Source organism: Dinoponera quadriceps, unplaced genomic scaffold (assembly GCF_001313825.1).
Source record: "Dinoponera quadriceps isolate SergipeBrazil2010 unplaced genomic scaffold, ASM131382v1 scaffold1308, whole genome shotgun sequence".
Classification (NCBI taxonomy): domain Eukaryota; kingdom Metazoa; phylum Arthropoda; class Insecta; order Hymenoptera; family Formicidae; genus Dinoponera; species Dinoponera quadriceps.
The window spans coordinates 153,429-174,031 of record NW_014555613.1 but is presented as its reverse complement, the minus strand read 5'-3'; the positions used below and the strand labels follow the sequence as shown (position 1 = coordinate 174,031).

The 20,603-nt window shown below is 36.1% G+C and overlaps 2 protein-coding genes across 3 annotated transcripts; both read left to right on the top strand.

Moving 5' to 3' along the window:
- The first annotated feature begins 3,046 nt into the window (after positions 1 to 3,046).
- On the top strand, positions 3,047 to 4,214 carry LOC106744830 (transmembrane protein 147). The gene is made up of 4 exons (XM_014619876.1): positions 3,047 to 3,238; positions 3,312 to 3,450; positions 3,576 to 3,797; positions 3,881 to 4,214. The coding sequence occupies exons 1-4, from the start codon at positions 3,162 to 3,164 to the stop codon at positions 4,130 to 4,132; spliced, it is 690 nt and encodes a 229-aa protein (XP_014475362.1). The 5' UTR covers positions 3,047 to 3,161; the 3' UTR covers positions 4,133 to 4,214.
- Positions 4,215 to 7,482: 3,268 nt separating this feature from the next.
- Positions 7,483 to 20,370, top strand: LOC106744877 (6-phosphofructo-2-kinase/fructose-2,6-bisphosphatase-like). 2 transcript variants are annotated; one of them, XM_014619991.1, is made up of 6 exons: positions 7,483 to 8,688; positions 13,515 to 13,679; positions 14,422 to 14,588; positions 15,236 to 15,619; positions 16,448 to 16,717; positions 17,203 to 20,370. In XM_014619991.1, exons 1-6 carry the CDS (start codon positions 8,484 to 8,486, stop codon positions 17,629 to 17,631), a joined length of 1,620 nt encoding a protein of 539 aa, XP_014475477.1. In that variant the 5' UTR covers positions 7,483 to 8,483; the 3' UTR covers positions 17,632 to 20,370. The 2 variants fall into 2 exon arrangements, with proteins under 2 accessions (XP_014475477.1, XP_014475478.1); XM_014619992.1 differs by lacking the exon at positions 7,483 to 8,688 and adding an exon at positions 11,191 to 11,973.
- Positions 20,371 to 20,603: the final 233 nt, after the last annotated feature.

Here is a 20,603-nt window from a genome sequence, read left to right as displayed (position 1 = left end):
AATTCATCGTTAATCGACAATCGTCACAAGTTCAAAAGTTGGAAAAAAGAGACATTTCTTACATAAAAGACAAAGCATATTATTATAAAATAAATAGTATCATTCAAATATGAATCATATTACAACATATAACTGATTACGATAGTTGCCACAATTCACCTGCCACAATTAAAATGCTATTTAACATATAGAAATCAGTTTTCTATTGAATGTAGGAGAAATTTCTATTCTTTTAAAGGAACTTCACAATTAAAATCGAAAATAAAAATGATCTTACCTTCCGCGTGTATAGTACATCCTTTATAATACACACACAAAAATAATAATTATTATATATCACCAGTTTAAAACAATTCACTTAAATTCTGCTACTTAATAATGAATTTAGATCTAATTCATACTTATAAAACTACAATAATATAATAAAATCATATGGACACTTATATTACAAAACAATTAAAAGCGTTAAATGGAGAAATATTCAGATATATATATATATATTTTTTTTTTAATTATACTATACTGAAAAAAGAAGCTACCCTAGACATCCTTTCACCCTTGAGCTCCACTATAAAACTGACTACCCTTTTTTCAGAGTCTTACATGGAAAGTAGTAGGGAATATAAGCTCCACCCATTTCTCATTCTCTCTCAAATTCTACGTCTTTATATTGTATATGTATTAACCAAATTTTTTTATTTTGTAGAAAAACCTCGTATGGATAGAAAGAACTTGCTATTTCATAAAATTATATAAGTAATGTATTATGTATTTATTATGTGTGTTGCTTCTCAAGATATTCTAGTATTTCTTACAATTATTCATCATTAAACTAGTCCAAAGCGGTCTATTTAATAAATAAATTCAATTTTACAAGTAATATATAAAGCATTAATGCTATAGTGCACAGCATTAAGGCCATTTTTTGGAGTTGGCCGGATGAAAGGGGTGGATGTTTTCCCTTGCCCAAAGGATAAAAAAGGGTGAAAGGTTGAAAGTATAGAAAGGGGGAGAAGTCGTTTCTAAATTACAGGAATATCATAGTATCTGTTTCAACAGCATTTGAAAGCAATGTATGATTTCAATATTGCAGCTACAAATAATTTATAACACACGATATTTGGTGGCAATGGTATATATTTTTTTTTAATATGTCCAAGTAATTAAGTAGAAAAATCTTTAGTGAGAAGTGCATAAGGTGTTCACAATTTTATTTAAGCAACTACTTATTGAGTAAAGATTAGAACAGTTGTATTTTAAACTTTATTAAATATGCTTTGTGAAATTCTTGATTATGACACAGGTACTATGAGAGTATCATTAAGATAATTGATAAATATATGTGAATATACAAAGAAAATAAAACACAATAAATAAGGTATTGATTCCTCCCAACAATCTATGTATTTTGGATAAATGTAGATTAATTTTACAAAGTAGTATATATATATTTAAAATGTTATACACACACACACACCTTCAAAGTTGCCTTTAATAATCCTGATATCCTGACAGCTGTTTGATCAAAAGCACACTACGAGGTAGATTCAACGACAGCCTGTGGCAAACTGAGCTACCCTTCCAACGTAGAGCAGCTCGTGGGGTAGATCCAATACGATCCTGGCCAACCAACGGCAGCTCCCAACCAATCCCTGGAAGCGTATCCTCTGTCAGGAACGTTGGAAAGGGACAGCAGTCAGCGGTCTCAGGAAGACGGAGCATGCTCTGACGGAGAATTATATATCCTGCGAACCAAAGGCTGTCCCCTTGACTATAAACAGGAGAAATATTTGACCAAACCAACATTTATTAGCAGTAAAGAGTAAAAGATACTTTGTCAGTATCTAACTCACTGATGTCATTGGTAAGTTCCACTTTAATTGATATGAAAATTCACATATGTTACATCCATAACACTTATTAAGAGAACATATAGAAGTTCTAATATATATGTGCTACAAACTGAATTAAGAAACACAGTCAATAGTTTTGCTGCTGCAACACCCTTTTTTAGCAGCTACCCCTTTTTATGGGGAAAGGGGTGATGTGGTACCCCTTTCAAAGGGGTTAAAATATAAAAGAGGGGTCTGTAATGTGGCATCAGAGAAAACCTCTCCCTACAAAAGACCAACTGGCGAACTAGATAATAGCAGTTAGGATACGCGTGCAATACTCTTAGTGAAACCTCTTTTACTATAAATGTTAAATTTTGCGGCACAATTTATATTTCGAGGTTATAAACAACAATACGTTTTGGCGCATAACTATAATAGGTATTTCAAAAATAAATATTTCATAAGCTTTGTATTTGAACTTGGAAAAAATATTGAAAACATATTATATAGAAGAATTTATATATATAAATATATTTTTTTTTCTCTTCACAGCACTTTTCATAACCTAGCAACTTAATATACTCAACGATTTCTTTCTCCATTTTAAATCATCTCACAAATAATTAAAAATATCAAATATTAATAACGATACACTATGTTAGTCTTAATTATAAAAATGTAATTTATATCCTTCAACTGATAAAATTTTCACATAATTGATACATTTCACCAATATACCGACGAGATCTTTATGAAATTGTCCTTATGGTTCGGAATAGAATTCTTCTTTACCCATAGAGATTCGTGGAAATATCATTGCCCCGATAACCGATAAGAGTGCTGATATGTTAGAGCACGCTGTGCCATCACGCAAGCACTGTCTCCTTGTTCTCAATCTCGCTATGTTTATGAGTAAGATCACTTAATTAAATAAGAACGGACAATTTATCTAACTAAGTGGTCTCACTCGTAGATATAGTATAGAACAGAACCAAGAAATCGTGCACATAGCACGGAACAGAAGCAAAAAACTGTGGCTTCGTAGTTCGCGCACAAATTATGGACAGAGAGGCGCTTCAAAATAAAGTATCAGCTTTATCGCGGCTATAGCCACTCTCAGGCTTCTCTCTGCTTATGATATCGAGACTGTAGCGACTCGTAGTAAAGATTTTCGAACTAATAAAAGCAATGAATTAGCTTATCTTTAGGCTATCACTGTTCATCGTAATTCGCGGTTGTTCGCGATGATGGTGTGTTGTGGATAATTTTATTATGACTGACTCATTTCTTAGGTAGCACCACAAATTAACTGAACATCACTGAAAAATGACGTTATATCATTTCGGGAACTGTTTGGCTTTAGTATATGTACCATACTACTTGACTTACAAGTATTCCGGTCTGTAAGTACGCCAGAAAAAATTTTGATCGTAACCTAAATAGAACAGTGCAAGTAGTGAAAGAAATTGTTTTCAGATCGGAATACGGCGCATTTTGGAAATGCATTCAAGCGGGTGGCATTTACATTTTTACACAGCTTGTAAAAATGCTGGCTCTTGCCACATTTTTTCCAACGGCTGACAATGTTGGAGAAGAAGGTTTTGATATATTTGGGGTATGTATTATTAGATGTCACAAAATAACATAAACATTGTTGCAGTGTTAGCAATATTACTACAAATTCCTATGCTAAATGGGAAAATCTTGTACTTCTTTATAAATGGAGAAATATGTTTGCAGGAATTCTTAAAGTCTTCCATCGATCTGGCAGACTTGGTAGGAATTTTGTTGGTACTAAACGGTATTCCTGGCAAAGGCCACGCCAAAGTCCTGACTGCTGGTATAGGATGGGCAGGGGCAGAAGTTTTGCTTACAAGATTCCTGTTACTTTGGGTTGGTGCACGTGGTGCAGAATTTGATTGGAAATATATCCAGAAGAGTCTTGAATCAAATATCAACTTGGTGAGAATTCATTGTTCATGTTCGAAATGTAGAAATTTAAGATAGTTTGCCGAAATTTATGTGTGCGTTATGTTTTTTAACAGGTACAACATATAACAACCGCAACGTTGGTTTGGTTGTGGTCCAGACACGACTTACGACGTGGCTTAGTTCCTATAGTGATCGGTATGCTTCTGCTTACAGTGTACAGACCGCTTATATTAGACTTTCTTTCATCCTTTTTATTAGCTGGTCCATGGTTGACGCTTATTATTAAGGCAGTCACGACTTTCTTCATGGGTGCAATGACATTACATATTTATGCGGGTCTCGCACATTCAATTGGAATTTTCTGAACGGCATATTTGTATATATTTATGTACAAATTATCGATGTACAGTTGCGTTAAAAATATATATTTCCCATTCCATTTTCCAATATAACAATTATATATTATACAATAAATATTTTTATGTGTTTGCGTTATATTTTATTGCTTTTATTTCTTTATTTCACTACACAAATTTCGTTATATATATAATAAACATATAAAAATAAATTTAATAAAACACCTAATTAATGAAAATCATATATCTTGTTTTATATTTCATTTGTTATTTTGAATATGATACGTTCACAAAATGTATTTAATATAATTATCATTATGCATTTTATAATATTATCAAATGAAGGATACGAATAGATTAAGCTACGTAATTTAAATTTAAATATATCATAATTGATATAATGTTAAATGTTGCATCTTCAATTTGAAGTAAATGTAACTTGACGGATGCATTTTCGTCATCTAGTTAATTCGTTTTTCCAAGGCTTTAAACGATATTCTTGGTTTTTTTAACAGCAATGACATGGTAATAGAATCTTGACATTCACTGTTGTATTATTTACACGCAATTCCATCAAGCCAACTTATATTCTCGTTCGAGATTATTCTTTCGTGAACACTGGCCGGACGACCTCTACCTCACTTTATTCTTCATTCTAGAGGCATGGCACTATTGCGGTTAATGGACTATAGTGTCCGCAGGCCTGTACGTAACGTCATGTGTCTGCATTCTGAGCGCACACTTAGTGCTAAATGTGACTCTCTGATACTCAAGGTGAAATAAGATTGTACATGGCCTTCGTATGAGACAAATAAAGCCGAGAGGCGGGTAGCCACGATTAAAGTTAAATGTGCAGGTATAAAATACAGTCCATCAAATTATTTCAGAATGGAGCTGGTTAATAATAGAGGTTTTGTCTGTTTCGAATTCGAAGCTGAGCTAAAATTAAAAGTAATAAACTTCCTCTCCTGTTTTAAGTGCGCTTTTTCAGGAGATACCTTTTCGAAAAGAAAAGTTCGCACTTGATTGCTCCTTACGATTCATCTATACGTATATATAGTTCGCAATTTTCATTAAGGAAAAGATATTATACATCGAAGATGTGTCTCATGCATTATATTACAAGTTAGTTGAAGAATATGTAGATAAAAGAAATAATTAAAAAGTCAAGTAGATAATATGATACGTTATATTTGTTTTTTGATATATTTTTTTTCAATGTATGAATACATATATAATATGCTTTTGAATGTCAGTCGATCACAATTCGATAACGATAATTCATTTAAAAGGAAGAAAATACATTTTTATAATTTCTTCAACGGTTGGCTTTCGGTTGGCATATCATTTTTATCCACTAGCCTCTTCAATTCTAAGAGAATTTATTGATCATTTGTTGCCTTTTTCTTCAAACTCAGTATTGACTTATTTTTTGAAAATAGATGCAAAATATATTTTCTTCTACTTCTTCTTCTTCTTACGTTAAGCCTGTGTTTCCTCTCACTCATATGCTTGCAAAATATACTTTATTAGTACAAATTAGCTTCATCAGCGAACGCATAAATTCTGGAACAAGAAAATTGATTCAATTCACGTCAATTGATTCGTAAATACGAGTGAATCACAGGATAGAATTCCCACTATGAACATTAATGATAGGATTTATTTATTGTAAGCATGCTGAACGTGTATGAACTTCCTTATTTCTGATATTTAAATAACATAGGGCTACGGAAAATTTACGTACAGACCTGTCTACCATCCTTCCAGTTAGTTCGACATAGAGCTTCGTTGACAATGTAGGAATTCAAATTGACTCTTAACTAATGAAAAGTAAATTATATCAATAAACTGTCATGTGAAGGTTGACGAGAGAGTATTTTGTACAACTATGATTACAATTTTACTATAGCTATACAGGGTGTATTAAAAAATAAATAAAGCTAAACGAATTAAGAGACATATTACATATTACTTGGAAAAATAAGAAAGGATATTCTGTTCATATATAAATCGGCGAATCAGTCCCAAAGGAGATCAAGTGACCAACCTCCTTAGAAAGGTAATAAAAATTAAATTTCATGAATCTTTATAATATATGTTATTGAAAGTCAAAGAATAATATGTTATACGCGGATGCATGCTAACATACTATTACAACAGAACGCTCGCGGCTAATCGCGACCGCAGTCTCATAATTTCGTTTTGTTACATTCCGCTAGATTTGACCTTTATCACGCGTCGAAGCAACATTCATCACGTGCAGAGACAAAATACGTTTCATGTACTTCCCTGTTATCATTTAATAAGTTAAGCTTCTGACGTCGCTCTTTACGTAGGTGCAACAAGAAAAATCTCATACTTTGGGATGCGTTCTGTCATCGTAAAAAGGAGTTACAAATACAATATTTTTCTCCGTCGGTTTACGAAAACATTTAATACATCAAAAATTCACATAATGTATGCGCTAACAAAAGTCATAGAGATAAAGATATATGCATAATAAAATAATATATATTATTATGATAATAATAAAAATTACGCTAACAATAATTTTTAACCGTAAATTTATGATAGTTCTCATCAACAGAAGGATATTATCAAACGTCACAAGGAAAATACAATCTCCCTTTTTTCCGAGGCAATAATCATTCTTTAATCTGAAAATATCTTTCGGTCAAGTTTCCTCCCGTGTTAACGCCTCCAGAATGAGCACGTTTATTTATAGCTATTTCGCAAAAGACGCTGATATCGATTGTCCTCGTATTTTTGAGCATTCGATTGATTATTTCAAAAGGTTCTCGGAAAAATTAAATTTCCCGCATATATAAGCGTTTCGCTCACGTTTCTAATATTAATCCGAGGTGCATACGCACAGAATTTTCCTAGTAACAGCCATTTTTCCTCGGAAAGACGCTATACCAAAACCAGGTTCCAAAGTTCACCGCGCCGATAAAGCTGCCCGACATATTGGCGTATATGTGTGATGTAACCGGGTCAGGACACAAACGATCCGACGTCTCCTCATTTAACTCAGTGACGCCGAATGCATACGCGCCTGGGCGGTCGTTTGCCAAACGATTACGTGAAAATAGGAAAAACAACCGTGGACTTTGGACTCGCAATCAGCCAAGAAAAATGCGCGGCGGTTTCATCAGGCGTAATATATATAATTTACGATCTCAATCGTGTTAGATTGTCGTCAACAGCGTAGGTCGCCGGGATCATCGTGTAGTAACACCGGACGTGGCTGTACCGCTTAAATTCACGAAAAGCTCTGACGCGTAAGAATGATCATCGGCAAAAATCTAGAAAAATAAAATTCGATTCGCATGATAATCCTAGCATGAGAAGAGGATTCTCTGTTTATGCGAACAGCCTAGGCTAATAAATAGCCCGCGACTTTCGTGATGAATAGCACAGAGCGTCGACTTACGACCACGAGGAAAAGCGAATATTTGCCCAACGTGCGCAAGTTTATCCGACGTCGTGGTAGAGGGGTCAGCTGATACTCCATTGGCTCACCACAACGGAGTACGCTCGCTCGCTGGGTTCTGGTCGATGCTGCTAAAAGCCGCGGCGGAGCCAGACAACTAGTCGTCAGAGAAGCGCCTATCGACCGGCCGGTTTCTCAAGAGAGCGGAGCCCGTCCTCGATTGAACGTATTCGCGACAGAACGTGTTCTCTCTGCGAGTCAATGCTGAAGAACCGACGAGTAGTATCACGAGAAGTCTTCTCAAGCATCCGTTGAAATTTCTCCCGGCTGGGTGTATCTACCTACACCGATAGTGCGTCCATCCGGTTTTGTCGAAAGGTAGCGGGAAACGGAAAAATCAGTCTCTCACTGCGACGAAGAGTGAGCGCGACTTCAGGCTCGGAAGCAAGGCGTTGCTATGTAAATTAGCAGCAGGTGTATACCGTCGCGCGCGCGCGCGCACTGCCGTCGACACCAGCTGGGAATATCATCGTCGATAGCAAGAGTGCTGTGAGTGACAGAGGATCACGCGGCACACCAACCAGAGACCTGGGCTTTTCTCTGACCGATCCCAAGGAAGTTCGCAAACTGGCTCCGGAGGTGAGGATCAAGCAAATTGGAATGAGGGAGGATCTGTCGTCTATAATACGGCACACGAGCAGCGACCACTTTTCGGAAGAACTTTAGCCGAACCAGGAAGCGGAGGAACCAGACTGACGCGATAACGCGCCATTAGAGTAGAAGCGGCGGCACGTGATCGGGCTTCCTTTTCTATCGGGCGATACTTTAATCAACCATCGACCGGTCATACATTAATAGAAGAGATAAGGAAGGGAGAAAGAACCCAGTGAACCGGTTTCCCTCCCTAATAAGGGTCTCTCGGTTATGCCCTGGGTCGTCGCGTGTTTTGATTTGCCGGCGACTCCGTTACTGGGTTATTGTATCGCGCTCAGGAAGCTTGCCCTGCAGGTCGGTGTTCTGCGAGAGAAAAAAATTCATCTTGTTGGAAAGCAAACGTCCAAGACGGAGGTACTCCTGAACGCCGGCATCACAACCAACATGGTCCCTAATACGGAAGAGCAACGTCAAGGTAAAATTTCACACGGGGGTGAGTTACTTGACGATTCTCGCGAAGAGAGGGTGTTGACTTATTATACCACGTTCCTACGTAGCGGATAAAATGGATTATCTAAACGATCAAGTAACTGAATTACGAGCTGTTGCTTCGAATGTATGAAGAAATTCAACACTCGCTCAGATACGACTCAGACACGTCAGGAGAACACTTTGTTACGTAATTCGAGATAGAACAAAAGAGAAATCATTTCTACAGCAAAGAATTACGAAATACAACGAAAATATTGTTGTTATTTCTGTTTAAAATATTGCACCGAAAACTTCTGTGAAAAATAGATAAGATATGAGCACGCTTTTTGTAAGAAGCAATAAATCAGAAGTTTTGACAAAATTTTGATCACGAAGTGACATTATTAACTGTTAAATATTAGCAACTACTTAATTATTTCGGTGATGTCAACGTTTGCTGGTATATTTCACGACGAAAAAAGTTTTTGAGCGACTATGACTTTTTCTCGTTCTAACATGATTTTCATCGATAAGATTTTCATCGTTGAACTACTTGATACGTTTTGATAACGTACGCAAAATATGAATATTTATATATATGGTGGGTGGGCAGATAAGAAGAATGGGAACATGAATTTTGATATTTCAAAATGCACACACAGAATATGTATATCGCAGATATACCTACTATGGCGCAGATTTTCTCGACGTTAGATCGTGGAAGCCGGTTTAATGAAATTCAAAGGAGATGAAAAGTGAAAGGAAAACAACGAGTATTGAGGTCGTCGTCTGCGATATCGCACCACTGTTTGTTTTGTGCTTTTACCGTATTTTTTGTTTTCACCTTATTTCTGTTTTCGCTGCGTACAATTGAAAGCATCGAATCTTTCGTGTATGAAATTCCACAAAGAACACGCGTCAGCTCGTATTGTACTCTTATTACCTAAATAAACGAGGGAAGATGCGCGGTAGCTAAAATTACCGGGGATATAAATAAACACACGGATGTGGTCCATAAAATTAACCTTCGCTACTTTTATTTTCTCTGTACAACCTCCGCCTCTGACAAATTATCGATATATGAGAAAGAGATAAATAATCTTCGGCTTTATGAAGATTAGATTTTTACAACGCGTTAACGCAAACACGCGAGCGTGGAGCGATCCTTTCGTCAGTTTCGCTTATGCTACAACATATTATTTTTCATCATACACTTATTTGCAAAATTGCTGTTGCGTTATATTATTACATTGTTCAACATACGAGTACATTGTTTCACCTAGTATCGAATTCGTTCGATGGTTATTTAATTTGAAATATAATTCCCCTAATAAATTGCGTACTCTCAAGTGTGAGATTACTCATAATTAAGACATATCCCTGTTGAGAAAACTCAGATGGGAATCCATGCAGGAATTCCGTGGAACTTCATGTTTGTCTCTGAGAATTTCTGTCAAAAACTCAGGTCCTAGGTAACAATCCATGAGGATTTCTATATGAATTTTCACATACCATATTTCTATATGGATTTTTAATATCCTATTATGGATTCACACAAGTTCCCTCGGATTTCCGTCGGAATTCACCTGGAAATTTTCAAAAGGGTTATTAAAGAATAATGAATAAATTCATATGCAAATGTAAATGCGACATGCGAATCTTACATAATGCGAATCTTATTATGCGTAACGTCATATCCTGCTTAGTCACGTTAAATCATTTACGTGAACAACATCCATTTGTTTCTTGAAGTTAACAGTCTTCACGATGAAAGGATAAGTGTAAAAAAAAAAAACGTATATTTTTACATAAAGTATTCATAAAAATTCACAAAAGGATCTGAATAAACAGGGATCGCAGTAGTATGCGCCGGATCATCTCTGTAAAATATGTTATTTATATGTTAATTATAATAAAATTTATTCTTAAAGTCACAGAACAACATTTCTGCAAAGCAACGAGAGCGGGTTGAATGAATTTATATCTGATACAGTTTCATCTTCGTTTTGAGTTGCAGAATATTTCATAAAAAGAGATTTGTCTCTTTCTGAAAGTTAAATTTCACGCACTTCTGCGATAATTCTATGTAAACTATGGCGTATGTTCGATTTATCGTTCTAGAATGGCATTGAGAAATCGATAACTTATCGCTACCTTATCGGAAACCATATTCAATTATAATCGTTTCTTACATCAGAAAGAAGTCATTATTAGCTTTTCGTATTTTGCAAGTGATGAAGAATTTCAAGTTTTGCAAATTTTTAATGTATTATATGTACAGAATATATCGGAATTTATTACGCGGTATAAAGGAGATATTTAAATGACAAGATATTATACTTTTCGTAAATCGTTAATAATTTAATTATTAATATGAAATACTTCGTGGTAAAACTTAGCAATATTGAATCGAATTTCTGTTAAAATAAAGTTAAACTTAAATTAATTATAAGCCACCCAATTATACAATATTGTCCCTTGTAAATAATAGTATATATGTCGCATGCATTATGAACGCACAAGTTAAAAATGTTTCCTGGCAACGATAAAATTATAATTTTGCACATTATGTGTGCGGTAATTAAAAACGCAATTTTATATTTTCTTTATCTGGTTGTGTAGATAAGATGAACTAGGGTCACGAGGGTCAAATTATCATTTCGAACATAAATATGGAGTAATTAAACTTTTTAAATAACGTATTTTTTGGACTTCTCGCGTTATCTTCCGTTTCATAATGTTCCGCTTTGACGGGTGACCGCGACACGGGTTATCCAAGAGTCACGGTGATAACCATACCGTTATTAACGAATTGTTTTATTGACATAACATTTGATATGAATAATGATTTACTCAATCTGGTTCTTTATAACACTTACAATGTTGTGGAGAAATATTTGGTAACAAATGGACGCAGTAAAAAATTTCGCGGAATTTAAAGAAATCAAAATAATAATTGTTTCCTTGAACATAGGGCGATTGGAATTTTATCGCGTTTCAAAGGTGAACCATTGTTGGCTTCGACTGCAGTAACGCACGGGGAAGGCCAAGTAGAGCCAATGCATGCGCATTCGCAATTCTAAATATAAAGCTCGCTCCTGGTGGGACATGAGGCATCGCACATTCGATTGTCCGCTCATTTGACACATCAGTAAACGTTAGATTTGTGCAGAGTCTAGAACGAACGAATTTTGCGAGTATTACGTTCAATTTCTTTTCTTTTTATCTATCACTCTTATCGGAGGCAGCTTAGCAATACTCTCGATTTGTGAAAACATGTATATATTAGGTAAAACAATATTATTTTACGTACACTTTGCGTGAAAAAATTGATAATTAACCTAATCATCGATTTTATTTTTTGTATTTATCTTCGGATATTTTTGGGGAGAAGTGGGTCGTAAAGAAAAATATTGTGAGATAAAAATATATTATTAAAAAATATATTACTTATGCACGCATTAATTTTTTCGATAATACAGTAGACTCCCGTATAACGCGGGTTAATACGTTACGCGCTATATGAATTCGCGTTATAGGAAATGTACGGGAATTTTTCTCGCATAACGCGTATAATCTAAAGTAACATGTTTAAAATGATTATTGCTATGCCAACTAAAAATAATCTTTAATTTCATTGAAATAAAAAAAAAGTATAATTATACAAATTTATGTATTGTTCATGAAAATTTTTAAAATTGAAAAATACTTTTCGTTATCGTTATATCAAGAGTGACCGGGTTAAAAAACAAAACGGCGATGAAACAGACAAAGAAGTCGGCGCATTGTACGAAGAATCGCGTTATATGAAAACAGTAATCGCAATATCTTTGGCGCGTTATAGGGATTCGCGTTGTAAGAACTCGCGTTATGCGAGAGTCTACTGTATGTATCTTCCAAGCTACGTTCTTTATTTATGAGTTTAAAACCGTGTATATTCCGCGAAATAATTGTTTTTCTCAAACACGCACGAATAATAATTCTTTCTTGTAAATTACTGATATTAAATGTTTGGGAATCTTAATTAAACTCTCGTTACGTTCTGACTAATCTGCTTAATCGCAGTAATTTGATAGTAAAAAGATCTGTGATTTCCCCGTTGTTACACTTCTACAAAGTGTATCCATAAATTTTATAGATTTATTGAAATCCCTATTGTATTTTTCACGAAAAATATATTTCTATATATTCTGTAAAAAATAACCGTCACAATACGAAATTTTTCTGTACATGACAAAATGACACGACATTTTATAATGCACAACATAATTATACATTAGAGCGTTTTGTATAAATTAGATTTCCGTAAATATGCGTCTCAATGTAAAAATCTGAGCTAATTAATAATGCAAAATTGTGCGACCCTCCTATTTGTGCACTTCCACAATTTTTCGGTGCTTACCTGTCGTAAACATTTTACGATTAATGTTATTTTCAAGAAGCACGAGTTTCCACACTATGTTCTCGCAAATGCGAACGTCATGCTTTTATGTTGTGCAAATCGTGGATTATATATATTTAATAATTTTCATGTTAGTACGACTCGTGTCTGGTTAGATGTATTGCCAAATTTCCGTTGGTGCAGCAAAGTGTTTTATTCAACGAAGCTCTGACTAACAGTATTATATTTAGTCATTATCCTGTTATTTTCAAAAATTATATGTGCGTCATTTCGGTGCAAATATATCCTTAACATTCATTTTTATCTTTGCCGTACCTTGTTGCACGTTGTTGTAATTACGTGCTTCACTTTTTAAGAACTAAAGTAAGTTGGAAAGGTCAAGAAATAGCGATACAGATTTCGATGTTCCATTGTCTATTTTCATTTAGAGCCCGGCAAAGAGAAGGCCACTGCGAGAATGCCGGGAGTGGCGAAGTCATCGCGTAAATTTGCGGGAGTTGTCATAGCCACTTGTGGTTTACCGGCTTGCGGAAAAAGCCAGATAGGAAAGAGCCTTGCTCGCCGACTCAACTGGAATGGCATTCCCACGAAAGGTAAATACATAATTGATCATTAATCACTATTTACATGTATCACAGGTACGAAAACGGCTTTCATTATTGATCATTTAGTCTTCCAGAAATTGATATGTGAAGTATACAATTTCTGACAACGGTTGAAATATATAACAGCGAACCTGTAGACAATATTATATTTCTCTTCATGTCTTTTAGTTAGGTATCATTTTAAAGATAAAATGGTTGAGCAACCTTAAAGATCTATAATCAGTACGTAAATAATGATAAAGGACTTTTTTGCTTAAAATAATTCGAGGTTTCAGGTTTAATATACTGATGTCTGTCGTTGGATACAACAACGGTTGTCAGATACTTGTGGATTAAGCTATTCTGAACAAAAGAAGTTCTTTACAATTTAACGACAGACACCTTGTATATCAAAGCACGAAAATCGATTATTTCTTTATGAATGTTTAAACATTATGTAAATTTGATTGATATTCTCTTGGTATAGTGTCAAAGCTGTACATCCATCATAAATCATGTTCATAAATATTTAGTACAGATTTGTCGAATTGTGTCTTTGTGTCATATTAATCATTACTTTCCTAACAATATTCTCACGAACCATCTAGCTCAAACTATTCTGTAAATATTCCTCACTAATATCCTCGATATTCACGTTTATTTTTTCAATATCAGGTCGAAAAGTTCATTCGCTCGCGATGTTAATTTCGAGAAAACTTGAGAGCCTCATTACCATAATTTTGTGTTCCAGCGTTCCACGTGATCGATTATCGAAGAAAGCAGCCTGAATCTGAAACATCTCATGATCTCACGTTCTTCCGATTAGATCATACGACGAGCAACACTATAAGAATCCTCGCACAGAGAGATGCCATGCAAGATTGCGCGGCGTGGCTCGCGTCTGGCAATACTGTAGCGGTAAGTGTTCAGAGACATCAAAGCTTCTTTGTATTCACGAGGTCTGTGAAGAACCAGTGATATTTTTGAGAAACGATCTTTTCATCAGGATCACGGATTGTTTAGCCGACTTTAATTTGCGTAAAGAACTGCACGGCAATGAAATGAAACATCAGTTAGGCGATTTTAGTCCGAAAGAATTACATTACAGAAAACTTTGTTGAGACAACTGAGAGCAGACAATTAATGAGACAATTAATCGAGCAGAAGTCTTCTACAGGAACCTTTCTGTTCCTACAAACGAGTTTTTAGCTGGTCCTTAGACAACGGAAAATTCAGTTACACCAATACGAAATTGTTTTTCCCGTGCACGGGAACATAACAAAGTTTCTGCAATTGAATAGAGGCCAGATAAAAACTCATTGAGAAGAAATAAAATGACGAAGAAGATTAGAAATTAACATTCGTGCAAATATTTTGCTGTATTAAAGTGTTGTTCGGACAACTGAAAACAATTGACCGAGTAGGAAGCTCCTACGGGAACCTTACAGTTGCTACAACTGAGTTTCCATTTGGTCCCCAGGCAACGGAAAATTCAGTTATGCTAACGGAATGATTCCGTGTACGCGACGTATCGCGGTTATTCTCTAGAGCTTTCCCGTTTCCAGATCCTCGACGCTATGCTGATCACGAAAGCGGAGCGCACGGAAGTCTACGACTATTTCTCCGGTCAACTCGGTTATCGGGTCCTTTTCATCGAGTGCGTTTGCTGTGACTCAAAGGTCCTACAGCATAACCAACAAGAGATCGTGAAACACAACGCCGACTACGCCGACGCGGATACCGCTTTGGTCGCGGAGTACCTACGCTCGAAGATCGCTTATTATGCCGAATTGTACGAGCCTATGTACGAGAGATCCTACCCCAGAATCAAGATTGACACCGCTACTATGGATATCGAGACTTGCCAGGTCTCCGGTCATATTGAAACTAAGGTGCTCGGATATCTTGGAGACATCATCCTTAAACCGCACACTCTTTATTTCTCAAGAGTAAGCAGATTAGTTTAATACAATTATTAAGGCGGAGGTTTTATTACGGTATTACGGCTCGTCGACGAATTGGCTCAAAAGATAAGTTAGTTTACAGACACGGAATCAGATGATCACCTAACAGGTGGCAGAAAATGGTAGATAACAATGGCAGATTTAATTGAGCACGATATATTTCGGATAAAGTGCTACTCTTCAAGTAATATTTACTTAATCCAAGTAAAATAGTTATTCCAATATTCCTTGGCAGATATTTATTAGAAGTAGAAATATAATTGATATTTCTTTTTTATCAATTTATTTGTATGTGTTAAAACAACGACGACAAGTATTACATTCATAATATTGAGAATATTAGAATTTATTTTTAGAAAATATTTACTCTGGACAGAAACATCTGAATTTAAAACCACTAGGTTACTTCAAGAAAAGGAATATTTCCAGCTAAATGCTATCTTAAATTTAGGAACATTTTACATTAATATCCAGTAATACATTTACAAAATAAGCTATTACTGCATTTATGTATTTACCACAAGCTATTAAAATATACTTAAATTGATAAAAATATAACTTGATTTAAAAGACTGGAAAAGAGATAATTACTTGATTCTAATATTTTTTTGTGCTCTATTAATAAAAAAGATGTGAAAAATACGACAAACTTTTGCAAGTCCTTACTTCGATATTTTATTTCGTTTATATAGCAATATGTGTGTGATGAAAAAGGGATTAGAAAGGGATTAAAAGTGAACCTTCTCTCCCGCGGAAAAATTCGTTCGGTTTCATTCATTCTTTCGTCGTTTTTAAGCAACGATATTGTTGCAGCACGGCGAAAGCGAATACAACGTGCTCGGCAAAATCGGCGGCGACGCAGTGTTAAGCGGCAGGGGTGAGCGATACGCACAGGCGTTGTCGAACAAGTTCAACGCCATGCGCATCCCTGATCTTCGAGTTCTCACCAGTCGCTTTCGCAGAACAATTGCAACGGCGCGGGGCATCGAGGCTCCTCAAGAGCACGTGGCCGCTTTGAATGAGCTTCACGCGGGGGTGTGCGAGGGCCTCTCCTACGAGGAGATGCAAGAGCACTATCCGCAGGTAATCATTCATCGGTACTTGTAGACAGTCGAGACGATTAATTAGCTGAGATCTTACGTGACGACGAATCTACACAGTCGATAAATGTTTAGCGCTTTGATTCATGGACCAAAGTAACCGATTCTTATCGAAGGTGCACTGAGAAAATAAACTAGATGGTAGAATCAACGGAATGTTGTCTGGAACGAAGAAAATTGTTTAGTCCATTGAGCAAATCATCATTTGTTGTGATGATGAACGATGACGAGATAATTTTATGCTACACGTGGTAACAAGCTTTTCTCAAATTTATGCTGAATATACTTAAAAATTACTTTTCTTTCTCACGAAAACATTTGAAGGTAACCATTATTTAAGAGAAGGGAAGTAAACTGAGTAATCGCTTTTCTTAGCAGTAGAATGATATTTTTTCGCGTGTACATCTTCTTGTACAGCGGTGTCGATCTCACGCTCCATATCATTGAGCCGACGTAATTTCGCGACAGGAATTCGCGTGGCGCGACCAGGACAAGCTGCGTTATCGTTATCCCTGGGGCGAGAGTTACATCGACGCGATGCAGCGTGTCGAGCCGGTGATCGCTGAGCTGCAGCGCTCGAACAACGTGCTCGTGGTGTCGCACCAAGCGGTTCTGCGATGCATCATCGGCTTCTTCCTCGACAAGAAACCCGAGGAAGTGCCCTACATGGAAGTGCCGCTGCACACGATAATCCGCCTCACTAGCCAAGGGCATTACTACAAGCTCGAGTTCATCAAACTGCCGATCGAATGCGTCGACACCACTCGCGTCAAGCCGAAGAATTGCAGCGGCGACCGCACTGCGGCCGACGCTCTGATCACAGTGCCCGCGCACTTCGACATACCGGACCCTTGGAGGAATCCTGGCAACGGACCCACTCTGGTGCAACAGCATTAAGGGAAAGCTTGATCCCCAAAGTAGCGTAAGCCGAATTCTGAAACACCGTGTGCTTCACCGATGATTCCTCGCGAGCGATCCGCGAGATTAACTGCACATCTTAGATCCTGTGAACCGCCTTACTCTAACGGGTGATACTTAACCGATGGCATAGCTCTCTCGGTGTACGCAAACTCTTTATTCAGAAATTGCCAAATATTTTGTAAAGCACAATATGAATAGCACGGAAAATAGTGACGGATAGAAGTGAAACACGAAGAATATAATTCTCCTGGAAGGAATTTTATGCGAAGCTGAAAGAAAAGATGCAAAACGATCGATGGAGTCGACGTGATGTAACGATTTACCTACTTCGGTTAAAGTTAGTAACGTTCATAAGTTGATTTGCGCCAAGTTCGAAATAAGCTTAGCTTAAGTCAACAAGTAGCTGCGGCATCATGCTGGTGCTGCTGGAATTATTTATTCCGAGTAGATTTGTCCGTAGTTTCAAGGGGATAATTCACTTGTGTACGGGAGGAAATTGAGTTGTTATCTCATTAGCAGCGGCTGAAACGAATCGATTATTCTTATCTTGCATGCGCGCCAACTCGGCCGATATTTAACACGTAGAAGCGATATTTGGTACGAATCTTAGTCAGAAAGATCTTCCGTTTAATGGGGAACACGCACAGACCCGAACATATATCTTTGACACTGATCGTCGGCGAAGTTCCGCTAATATCTTGTATCAACTTCGACGACAGGTCTACGATACTACGACACGCCTCTTCCATGAATAGCAATTGGAAGCCCATCGCTCGGCGCATCGCGTGATGTTACGTTACGTTAGTAATTCGTAAAGTTACACGAGTAATGTGAGCGGTAATTCGTGTTATAGATTAATATGGAATAAAGCGCGCCACCTGTCACGTTAAACATATACGTTTATAGATTTCTACAAAGAGCAGAATTTAAAGTTGAAAATTTTTTGTGATAGGAAGGGAGAGAGAGAGAGAGAGAGGAGGGAGGGGGGAGCAAAAAAATTATGGACATTGAAAATTGAAATCGTTGTATTTTCGTACTTTAGAATTTCAAAAGGCAATTTCTCCCTTAACCTGTTAACCGGGGAATTCCTTTTTTAATTACGCAACATATAACGGGCGTTTCAGGGCGCAACACATATTTCAAGGACGTATTCATATGTCCTACCCGTACCCGATATTGTTTACGTTTGACGTATTTATACGTCCCGCTCGGTTAACAGGTTAAGATACGTTACGAAACTTTTATTCTGTACTGTGATCGTTAGTATTTCCGTCGGATGCACTATCTCCTCTTTTGTTGATACATGTCATCGAATTAGTAATAATGTTGAATAACGAGAGACGAATAAGTGGTGAAAACGTTCGAATATACGGAAATTATCGCACGTGTAACACTCGACTTTCATATTATCATGAATTAATTATGTGTCCGGCCTCTTTTTGTAACGACGTTCGAAACGGTAGAATATTTATCTGACTATTCTAAGACTCTATTCTTATATTTTTATAAAGATATATATATATATTAGATGTAACACCATGTAGCAGTTTTGTTTATGACGATTAATGCGTTTTATACTTTAATCAGCAATGCAATGTCTGTATATTTTTACTCGTAGTTTATAAATATCAAGTTATTCATTATGTATTCATTGTCTTCGAGGATAATTACATCTATGAGTTGGGATAAAAGTAGAAATATACAATGCTTCAGGTATGACAAAATTTTCTCGTCAAAATGCTCCATGGCCATATTACTTATATCCCGCAGCTCTCTCATGTGCTTCAGACGGTGTTTTTGTGTCACTCAAAGAACACGGAAAATATTATTGATTACTTTATAAGAAATAAAGCAGCAAATGACCATCTTCATATATCGGTTAAACATCGCTGATAATTTCGAGTTCTAGGGAGACTCTATCGAGCATATCGCGAGTGACAGGGTCTTTAATTCCTTAGATCCGATTTCCTTGATAATTTACTTTTAATTGCGCGCGATACTTCTACGTGAAATTGAAAAAATGCAGCAAATTCTATATTTAGTATAAATATGTTGCATTGCATCTGCAATATAGATATTTTTAATTCAGTATGTTAATCTGTAGATATATTTAACATTAGAATGTGTTTTCAGCGTAATATCACGCGCGATGTGATATGCAGAACATCGGACGTTGTAACGATACACGTGCATTTTGACAGTCGCGAATCATTAGTCGTGTGTTGAGTTCTTTAAATTCGAAAATTGTATGTTACAAGTTGCATGGGTTTGCGATCATTTCAGTGTAATTATAATGTTGATAAATAGGCGGTATTTTGTGGAGAAATAGATAAATTAATGTTCATACGCCGGCATTTTATTTCGTGTGTGTTTTTTTATGATAGTTTGCCGCATAAAACACGCATAATAAGTGAACGCGAGGTTCCTTGAGATTCGACGACAGAACCCGCACTTCCGGAAATTATTATAGTTCGATAATTTTACTTGTTTTAAGAAAACCTGTTTATGTGTGTTATGTACGTCTTCCTCTTTAACACGAACGTCTAGTCGATCTTCCGACGTCTCGATCGCAAAATATTTCGTAACTCTAACGCAACGAGAGGTAAACTATAATCTGTAATATATACAAGAGTTAAGACATGTTATTCATACAGAGAGTTTGGAAATCTTAAGTTTTTCATTTGTACACTCTGAATAAACATTTTTTACAAAATCTCACCCCTTGTATTTCATCTTCACACGATGTTTTACGCGATTCAATTATTTTTTTAACTATAAAAATTAAAAATTACATATAATATATGGAGCAAGAGGGGAATTTATAAATGTCAATGTGTTGGAATATTACGAATATATCAAATTGTTTATTCATATGAAGATATTTTAAAACGTTATATTAAATTGTTATACACATATATTTCGATTTATAAAGTTTTAAAAAGTAAAAT

Excerpts from the sequence above, each read along its gene's own strand:
- LOC106744830 (XM_014619876.1), top strand. The coding sequence starts at position 3,162 with ATGACGTTATATCATTTCGGGAACTGTTTGGCTTTAGTATATGTACCA. Across the intron at positions 3,239-3,311 it reads ACTTACAAGTATTCCGGTCT|ATCGGAATACGGCGCATTTT; the intron begins GTAAGTACGCCA and ends AATTGTTTTCAG. Across the intron at positions 3,798-3,880 it reads TTGAATCAAATATCAACTTG|GTACAACATATAACAACCGC; the intron begins GTGAGAATTCAT and ends GTTTTTTAACAG.
- LOC106744877 (XM_014619991.1), top strand. The coding sequence starts at position 8,484 with ATGCCCTGGGTCGTCGCGTGTTTTGATTTGCCGGCGACTCCGTTACTG. Across the intron at positions 13,680-14,421 it reads GAATGGCATTCCCACGAAAG|CGTTCCACGTGATCGATTAT; the intron begins GTAAATACATAA and ends TTTGTGTTCCAG. Across the intron at positions 16,718-17,202 it reads TGCAAGAGCACTATCCGCAG|GAATTCGCGTGGCGCGACCA; the intron begins GTAATCATTCAT and ends ATTTCGCGACAG.